The following is a 9,995-nucleotide window of genomic DNA, read 5'->3' on the forward strand; positions in this document are numbered from 1 at the left end:
GTAAGACGAAACAAAAATCTGTTAGACGATTTAAAAAATTAGGAGCGCAATAATAGCCGCCTGGAATTGCTGACGCGGCTATTAAAAACTAAAGGGCGAAGCTGTAATTTTCCATTAAAAAGACACGTTTATAGCAATTGCCTGAAACTATTTGCGAGAGCAAATACCCACCTCCCCAGCCTATCTACCCATCTAGCTCCCCCCGCACCTAAAACTTTTCGGCATTTTTAAAACACTTTAATGTGGTTTGTTGGGCTACTTTTGTTTTTTTTTCTCTTGTCTATTTTGATGTTCTGATTTCGGTAACGTTAGGTTAGAGATTATAATGCACGTCTATTCGAGTCGTTTCCGGTATTCTACCGGCTTTGTTTTTTTTGCAAAATTTTCTCTTGACTTTTCGCGTGAATTTTACGCCCTTGACTTTTTGTGTTTTGCTTGATCTAAAATTCTTTCTGAATCACAATTTCAAGCAGCTGAACTCATTTGGCAGCAATTAAATTCTTAAATTCAAATGAAAAGTGCGCCGAAACTGGTGCCATTTTTTACTTTAAGTCTTAATAGTGGTATATGTTAACCTCATGTTGTGGTTATTTGAAGCCCACTATTGAACTTCTTAGTCCCGTTTAGGCTCCCTCCCCCCCCGACTGAAGCAGGCTGCAATTCATTAGAGCTCCCACTAGTAGTTCGAGAGCAATTCCTCCGACGTTTAGTCGGTTTTGTTTTCTTTAGTTGTTTCAATTCATGGTAGGCCACAAGCGTCTATCGCTGCTATTTTCCGGCAATCTGCCGGCGATGTTTATTTATAGCCCAAAGAGTTTGGATTGTATTGGTCCTGTCATTTATAGCTGCCAAGCTGTAAGCTGAGCGTATCTATATTGCGGTGCTCTTCGTTTTTTCGTTTCGTCCTCTGATGCTCTTTTTCGAATGACTTCTTCCTCTCTCTAACGACTTTTGCTCTCTACGTCATTTCTCACTTTCTCTAGCAAAAGTTTTTGCATGATTAGATTTTGATCATACATGACTTACCTCACTCATTAAAATGACTTGTGGTTTTTACAACTTAAGTTTAATTTGACTTATATTGAGGTCAAAGGAACTCTACACATATGAAGTTCTCTAATGAAAGGGCTTCTGCGCAATGAATTTTAACAATTTATTAAATTATAGCTGAATGTTTCTTACATCACTTGTTGAGCGGCGTCGATACCTTTGTCAACTTATATCTGTATCTATTTATCTATTATATGGCACACAAAAATGTCGGTAAATTGCTGTCGAATTGGCGGAATAGTTTTGACTTCCTATCCGAGGGCAAAATTTGACCAATAATTTTTTTGTCTTCATAAAAAGCATTAAGTGTTCTTTAAAACCTATCAATAAAAAGTTAGTACAATGTCCTAACGCAGTTATTTAAATGTAGTGATTGTGTTTTAGTGTTATGGTGCTGACATTGCGAATAAAGCAGCTACGGATGCTGTTCAGATCTTCGGTGGCAATGGATTCAACACAGAGTACCCAGTCGAGAAACTCATGCGAGACGCAAAAATTTATCAGGTCTTCAGTTCTAGTACAAGCATTACAGATAGTCAGATATGGTACAAAATAGAAGAGCACTTGATTCTTAAGATTTTAGCGTAAACGTGAGACGCACGAGTACGTTGTTTTATTATAGCTGCGAAGCTGTAAGCTGAGCGAAGCTATATTGTGGTGCTCTTGGTTTTTTTACGACTCGAAGAGGAGTATTGGTTTTCTCTCGGTTTTTTACGACTCGAAGAGGAGTATTGGTTTTCTCTCGGTTTTTTTTACAGGAAGTAGATTCGTTCACGCGGCATTTTGACCTAAAAGCGAAAGTGAGAAAAGCTGTCTTGGTGAACAGTTTTTCGCTAAGCGAGAGAAGTTTTTTGATCATGCGCTGCGTTTAGTGAATGACTTTTTGACTTCGAAAAGTAGTTTTTGACTGAATTGCACATATAGATAACCGTTTTTAGCCGTTTTTTCGTCTAAGTGGCCCAATTTTTTTGCTTTTAATTTGGTTTCTTGTAGAAATAAATTTTACTTGATACTATATTGAAATGTCAACCTCGGAAATTGATATCACATTGTTTTGCAGAGCCTGAAAATGCGTTTCAAGTTGAAAATTGGCACATAATTCTTGATTTTTTAGTTAATTTTTTGGCTATTTTTTATATTATTTTCTTCCTTTTTGGATCTTTTAACCGTTTTTTGTCCAAAATCAGTTAGTATGGCAACTTGTCTTTGATAATTCCTATACTCAACGCCTCTTTCTACCTTGATGTTATTTTGTTTCATAAAATTGTACATATGCTATTCCGATTTTGGTAGTTTTTTTTCCGATTTTCGTTTTTCGTTTGTATTTTGGTTGTAATTGCTAGAAATAGTTTTTTTGTGCAACCTGAGGGACTTTAATTTCGTTTCAATAAAAAATTTAATCATTTTTCTGGCGTTAAGTTTTGAAAAATAGACAGTTAAAACTTTTTCATAAATGCAGTCTTAACTTAAAAGTTCTTTGACCATTTTTCTTGCAAAATGTTTCAATGTTTCGTATTTATGAATTCTGCTTTTTCCTATTTTGTGTTCTCTTCAGGAAATTAGATCTTTGTATCGGATGACTAGTTATCTCTCTATGTCTTGAATGGTGAACAATAAAATATATTCGTTTTTCTTGAATTTTTTAAATTGATTTTTAACTTTCAAAAATCAAGAACGTCTTTTTGTTAAGGTGTTCCTTACATTGTGCCTATATTTACACTCTAGCTAGTATCATTCTAGGTTTGTCCTGGGACCTACATTTATTTTCGGTATATTGATTTTTTCAGTTGTAAAAAATGAATGATTTCAGCTTTTTTTTTTAGATTTTTCTTTGCTTTGCAATGGATTTCTTTCAACATAAGGCAGTACTGAGAGTTTGATAGCAAGCTTTTTCAAAAATTCAACTAATGACTAATTACTACAGCGTTCTTCTGGCCTTGGTATAAATTAAAACGATTTTTTGCCTTTGAATATTCTGCTGCTTATGTCTTTTCTATGATCAATTTTATTTTTGATTTAGTATGAAATCATGTTGTCTAATTTATGTACAAAAAGGAACAGGTGTGTGTTGTTTTTTGTCTTAATCGCAGTGATAGTGATTAGAAGTGTAATTTTAGGTGTTTTCTGATTCTTAATTTTGAGCTTTCTTTTTTGAAAAGATTTAACTTAATTTCTTAAGATTATTATCTGCCGTTTGCTTTCGCGATCTTTTTCAGATTAGAATCATTAATTATTTGAGGGCTATAGATAACCTTGTCAGCTTTTTTAGACTATTAGGTTTTTGACCACCTTAATTATTTTGGATTTTTTAACGTTACCAAACATTTTCAATAATATAAAATTTTGCTGCATTTTGTTTCTTTTGTTGACCGTGGTTTAAGTTTCACCAATTTTTAAAGCAAACCTGGGGAGGTAGTGAGTTTATGGTTTAATGCAAAAGGTATTGGCTTCCGTTGCAATTACGGTTTTGTTTGTGAAGTTCTGACGCTTCGAGTCCCTTCCGGAATTCTTCCGGCTGTTTTTTTTTACAGGAAGTAGATTTGTTCACGCGGCATTTTGACCTAAAAGCGAAAGTGAGAAAAGCTGTCTCGGTGAACAATTTTCTGCTAAGCGAGAGAAGTTTTCTGATCATGCGCTGCGTTAAGTGAATGACTTTTTCACTTTGAAAAGTAGTTTTTGACTGAATTGCACATATAGATAACCGTTTTTAGGCGTTTTTTCGTCTAAGTGGCCCAATTTTTTTTCTCTTAATTTGGTTTCTTGTAGAAATAAATTTTATTCGATATTATATTGAAATTTCAACCTCGGAAATTGATACCACAGTGTTTTGCAGAGCCTGAAAATGCGTTTCAAGTTGAAAATTGGCACATAATTCTCGATTTTTTAGTTAATTCTTGGCTATTTTTTATATTAATTTCTTCGTTTTTGGATCTCTTAACCGTTTTTTTGTCCAAAATTAGTTAATTTGGCAACTTCTCTTTGAAAATTCTAATACTCAACGCCTCTTTCTACTCGATGTAATTTTGTTTCATAAAATTGTACATATGCTAATCCGATTTTGGTAGTTTTTTTCCGATTTTCATCAGTTTTTCGTTTGTATTTTGGTTGTAATTGCTAGAAATAGTTTTTTTGTGCAAGATGAGGGGCTTTAATTTTTGTTTCAATAAAAATTCAATCTTTTTTGGCGTTAAGTTTTGAAAAAAAAACAGTTATAACTTTTTCATAAATGCAGTCTTAACTTAAAAGTTCTTTGACCATTTTTTTTGCAAAATGTTTCAATGTTTCGTATTTATGAATCCTGCTTTTTCCTATTTTGTGTTTTCTTCAGGGAAATAGATCTTTGTATCGGATGACTAGTTATCTTTTCTATGTCTTGAAAGCTGAACAATGAAATGAATTCGTTTTTCTTGAATTTTTTAATTTGATTTTTAACTTTCAAAAATCAAGAATGTCTTTGTTACGGTGTTCCTTATATTGTGCCCATATTTACATTCTAGTTAGTTTGATTCTAGTTTTGTCCTGGCACCTACATTTATTTTCGGTATATTGTATATTTAGTAGTAAAAATGAATGATTTCAGCTTTTTCTTAGATTTTCGTCATTTCTTTGATTTGCAATTGATTTCATTCAACTTAAGGCAGTACCGTGAGTTTGATAGCAAGCTTTTCCCAAAATTTCCGCTTATGACTAATTACTTCAGCTATTTCCGGCCTTGGTTTTAGTTTAAACGATTTTTTGCTTTTGAATATTCTTTTGCTGCTTATGTCTTTTCTATGATCAATTTTGTTTTTGATTTAGTATGAAATCATGTTGTCTAGCTTATGTACAATAAGGAACAGGTGTGTGTTGTTTTTTGTCTTAATCGCAGTGGCTAGAAGTGTAATTATAGGTGTTTTCTGATTCTTAAATTTCTTAAATTTGAGCTTTCTTTTTTGAAAAGGTTTAACTTTGTTTCTAAGATTGTTATCTGCCGTTTGCTTTCGCGATCTTTTTCAGATTAGAATCATGAATTGTTCGAGGGCTATTGTTAACCCTGTCAGCTTTTTCAGACTATCAGGTTTTTGACCAGCTTAATTATTTTGGATTTTTTAACGTTACCAAACGTTTTCAATAATATAAAATTTTGCTGCATTTTGCTTCTCTTGTTGACCGTGGTTTAAGTTTCACCAATTTTTAGAGCAAACCTGGGGAGGTAATGAGTTTATGGTTTAATGCAAAAGGTAGTGGCTTGCGTTGCAATTACGGTTTTGTTGGTGAAGTTCTGACGCTTCGGGTCGCTTACGGAATTCTTCCGGCTATGTTTTTTTTTTACAGGAAGTAGATTTGTTCACGCGGCATTTTGACCTAAAAGGGAAAGTGAGAAAAGCTGTCTCGGTGAACAATTTGCTGCTAAGCGAGAGAAGTTTTTTGATCATGCGCTGCGTTTACTGATTGTTTTTTTCACTTTGAAAAGTAGTTTTTGACTGAATTGGACATATAGATAACCGTTTTTAGCCGTTTTTTCGTCTAAGGGGCCCAATTTTTTTGCTTTTAATTTGGTTTCTTGTAGAAATAATTTTTATTCGATATTATATTGAAATGTCAACCTCGGAAATTGATACCACATTGTTTTGCAGAGCCTGAAAATGCGTTTCAAGTTGAAAATTGGCACATAATTCTTGATTTTTTAGTTAATTTTTTGGATATTTTTTATATTATTTTCTTCCTTTTTGGATCTTTTAACCGTTTTTTTTGTCCAAAATCAGTTAGTATGGCAACTTGTCTTTGATAATTCTTATACTCAACGCCTCTTTCTACTCGATGTAATTTTGTTTCATAAAATTGTACATATGCTAATCCGATTTTGGTTGTTTTTTTCCGATTTTCATCAGTTTTTCGTTTGTATTTTGGTTGTAATTGCTAGAAATAGTTTTTTTGTGCAACATGAGGGGCTTTAATTTCGTTTCAATAAAAATTCAACTTTTTTCTGGCGTTAAGTTTCGAAAAAAAAAGTTAAAACTTTTTCATAAATGCAGTCTTAACTTAAAAGTTCTTTGACCATTTTTTTGCAAAATGTTTCAATGTTCCGTATTTATGAATCCTGCTTTTTCCTATTTTGTGTTTTCTTTAGGAAAATAGATCTTTGTATAGGATGACTAGTTATCTTTTCTATGTCTTGAAAGCTGAACAATGAAATGAATTCGTTTTTCTTGAATTTTTTAATTTGATTTTTAACTTTCAAAAATCAAGAATGTCTTTTTGTTACTGTGTTCCTTATATTGTGCCTATATTTACATTCTAGTTAGTATCATTCTAGTTTTGTCCTGGCACCTACATTTATTTTCGGTTTTTGTATATTTAGTAGTAAAAATGAATGATTTCAGCTTTTTCTTAGATTTTCGTCATTTCTTTGATTTGCAATTGATTTCATTCAACTCAAGGCAGTACCGTGAGTTTGATAGCAAGCTTTTTCCAAAATTTCCACTTATGACTAATTACTTCAGCTTTCTTCCGGCCTTGGTTTTAATTTAAACGATTTTTTTGCCTTTGAATATTCTTTTGCTGCTTATGTCTTTTCTATGATCAATTTTATTTTTGATTTAGTATGAAATCATGTTGTCTAGCTTATGTACAATAAGAAACAGGTGTGTGTTGTTTTTTTTCTTAATCGCAGTGATTAGAAGTGTAATTATAGGTGTTTTCTGATTCTTAAATTTGAGCTTTGTTTTTTGAAAAGATTTAACTTTGTTTCTAAGATTGTTATCTGCCGTTTGCTTTCGCGATCTTTTTCAGATTAGAATCTTGAATTATTTGAGTGCTATTGATAACCTTGTCAGCTTTTTCAGACTATCAGGTTTTTTACCAGCTTAATTATTTTGGATTTTTTAACGTTACCAAACGTTTTCAATAAGATAAAATTTTGCTGCATTTTGTTTCTCTTGTTGACCGTGGTTTAAGTTTCACCAATTTTTAGAGCAAACCTGGGGAGGTAGTGATTCTATGGTTTAATGCAAAAGGTAGTGGCTTCCGTTGCAATTACGGTTTTGTTGGTGAAGTTCTGACGCTTCGGGTCGCTTCCGGAATTCTTACGGCTATGTTTTTTTTACAGGAAGTTGATTTGTTCACGCGGCATTTTGACCTAAAAGCGAAAGTGGGAAAAGCTGTCTCGGTGAACAATTTTCTGCTAACCGAGAGAAGTTTTTTGATCATGCGCTGCGTTTACTGTTTGTTTTTTTTACTTTGAAAAGTAGTTTTTGACTGAATTGGACATATAGATAACCCTTTTTAGCCGTTTTTTCCTCTAAGTGGCCCAATTTTTTTGCTTTTAATTTGGTTTCTTGTAGATATATATTTTATTCGATATTATATTGAAATGTCAACCTCGGAAATTGATACCACAGTGTTTTGCAGAGCCTGAAAATTTCAAGTTGAAAATTGGCACATAATTCTTGATTTTTTAGTTAATTTTTTGGCTATTTTTTATATTAATTTCTTTGTTTTTGGATCTTTTAACCGTTTTTTTTGTCCAAAATCAGTTAGTATGGCAACTTCTCTTTGATAATTCTTATACTCAACGCCTCTTTCTACCTCGATGTAATTTTGTCTCATAAAATTGTTAATATGCTAATCCGATTTTGGTAGTTTTTTTCCGATTTTCGTCAGTTTTTCATTTGTATTTTGGTTGTAATTGCTAGAAATAGTTTTTTTGTGCAACATGAGGGACTTTAATTTCGTTTCAATAAAAATTTCGTTTCATTTTTCTGGCTTAAGGTTTTGAAAAAAAGACAGTTAAAACTTTTTCATAAACGCAGTCTTATTTTAAAAGTTCTTTGACCATTTTTTTTTGCAAAATGTTTCAATGTTTCGTATTTATGAATTCTGCTTTTTACTATTTTGTATTCTCTTCAGGAAAATAGATCTTTGTATCTGATGACTAGTTATCTTTTCTATTTCTTGAAAGCTGAACAATGAAATGAATTCGTTTTTCTTGAATTTTTTAAATTGATTTTTAACTTTCAAAAATCAAGAATGTTTTTTTTTGTCACGGTGTTCTCTACATTGCGCCCATATTTACATTCTAGTAAGTATCATTCTAGTTTTGTCCTGGCACCTACATTTTTTTTCGGTATATTTTATATTTAGTTGTAAAAATGAATGATTTCAGCTTTTTTTTTAGATTTTCGTCATTTCTTTGATGTGCAATTGATTTCATTCAACTCAAGGCAGTACCGTGAGTTTGATAGCAAGCTTTTTCCAAAATTTCCACTTATGACTAATTACTTCAGCTTTCTTCCGGCCTTGGTTTTAATTTAAACGATTTTTTTGCCTTTGAATATTCTTTTGCTGCTTATGTCTTTTCTATGATCAATTTTATTTTTGATTTAGTATGAAATCATGTTGTCTAGCTTATGTACAATAAGAAACAGGTGTGTGTTGTTTTTTTCTTAATCGCAGTGATTAGAAGTGTAATTATAGGTGTTTTCTGATTCTTAAATTTGAGCTTTGTTTTTTGAAAAGATTTAACTTTGTTTCTAAGATTGTTATCTGCCGTTTGCTTTCGCGATCTTTTTCAGATTAGAATCTTGAATTATTTGAGTGCTATTGATAACCTTGTCAGCTTTTTCAGACTATCAGGTTTTTTACCAGCTTAATTATTTTGGATTTTTTAACGTTACCAAACGTTTTCAATAAGATAAAATTTTGCTGCATTTTGTTTCTCTTGTTGACCGTGGTTTAAGTTTCACCAATTTTTAGAGCAAACCTGGGGAGGTAGTGATTTTATGGTTTAATGCAAAAGGTAGTGGCTTCCGTTGCAATTACGGTTTTGTTGGTGAAGTTCTGACGCTTCGAGTCGCTTCCGGAATTCTTCCGGCTATGTTTTTGTTTCGTCGTCTGACGCTCTTTTTTCGTTTTACATTTGTTCACACAGCAAAGCTGAAAAAGTCAAATTTTCTGAATGACTTCTTCCTCTCACTAACGGCATTTGCGCGCGTGACGTCATTTCTCACTCGCTTTAGCAAAAGTTTTTAGGTTATTTGCGTGATTAGATTTTGATCATAAGTGACTTACCTCACTCAATAAAATGACTTTTGCACTTTAAAACTTAAGTTTAATTTGAATTTGTTTAAGGTCAAAGGAACTCATTTGTACAGTAAAGGTCCCTAATAAGAGGCTTCTGCGAAATAAATTTTCAGAAGCTTTATTAATTTATCGCTGAATGTTTTTTACCTAGTTTTTTTCAGCGGCGTCGATTTTTTTTTTCAATTTAGATCTGTATCTGTTTCTCTTTCTATTATATGGCACGCAGGTCTATTCTTTCGCAGCCATTCCGGCAATCTGCCGGTTATGTTAATAAATATTGATGGACTTCAAGACGCATTTTCAGTTCACTCAAGACAAATTGAGTTCGCCTTTTTTAATGAAACATTTTGAACGTGTCTTTGATTAATAATTCACTTCAAATTCATGAAAATAGTTTAATCGAGTTTTGATTGAACTGTATCACTAAATTTTTGCTGCGATTTGTCATACCCGTCTCCGTGGGTTCTGCGTCTCTGTCTGTTTCAGGGAATTTAACACTTATAAATTTCAAATATGTTATAACTTATTAGATTTTGTTATTCAAAATTGAGCATTTTGAACGGACGTAATACTAAATAACTGAAAAATTTAGGTGCTTGAAAATGCCGAGATTATTTGGTGATAAACAGTGATATTTTATTTTAGATTTACGAAGGCACTGCTCAAATCCAAAGGCTGATCATCACCCGGGAACTGCTGAAGAAAATGTGAAGAAAGATTGAGAGCGGCTACTTATTTAGATAATTAATGTAGAAATAAGGAACTCATCAGTTTTTGTGGATATAATATTAGCTCAGGGCTCTATGTCGTCCAATCTAGCTATCTTCTTCTGTAGGTTACAAAGCATCATCAAAGGTTAAATTAATTTACATTTTCGCATTCCA

At 32.4% G+C, this 9,995-nt stretch overlaps 1 protein-coding gene across 1 annotated transcript in view; it reads left to right on the forward strand.

The window, feature by feature from the left end:
* Nucleotides 1-9,995, forward strand: part of LOC142339577 (medium-chain specific acyl-CoA dehydrogenase, mitochondrial-like) — a 350,806-nt gene extending 340,811 nt beyond the window's left edge. Inside the window, exons 11-12 of the mRNA XM_075389717.1 lie at nucleotides 1,435-1,554; nucleotides 9,757-9,995. Of these exons, the coding sequence (XP_075245832.1) occupies nucleotides 1,435-1,554; nucleotides 9,757-9,822 (186 nt within the window). The 3' untranslated portion in view covers nucleotides 9,823-9,995. The remainder of the gene's footprint in view (nucleotides 1-1,434; nucleotides 1,555-9,756) is intronic.

The sequence above is a fragment of the Convolutriloba macropyga genome, chromosome 5, assembly GCF_964194025.1.
Source record: "Convolutriloba macropyga chromosome 5, txConMacr16.3, whole genome shotgun sequence".
Taxonomy (NCBI): domain Eukaryota; kingdom Metazoa; phylum Xenacoelomorpha; order Acoela; family Convolutidae; genus Convolutriloba; species Convolutriloba macropyga.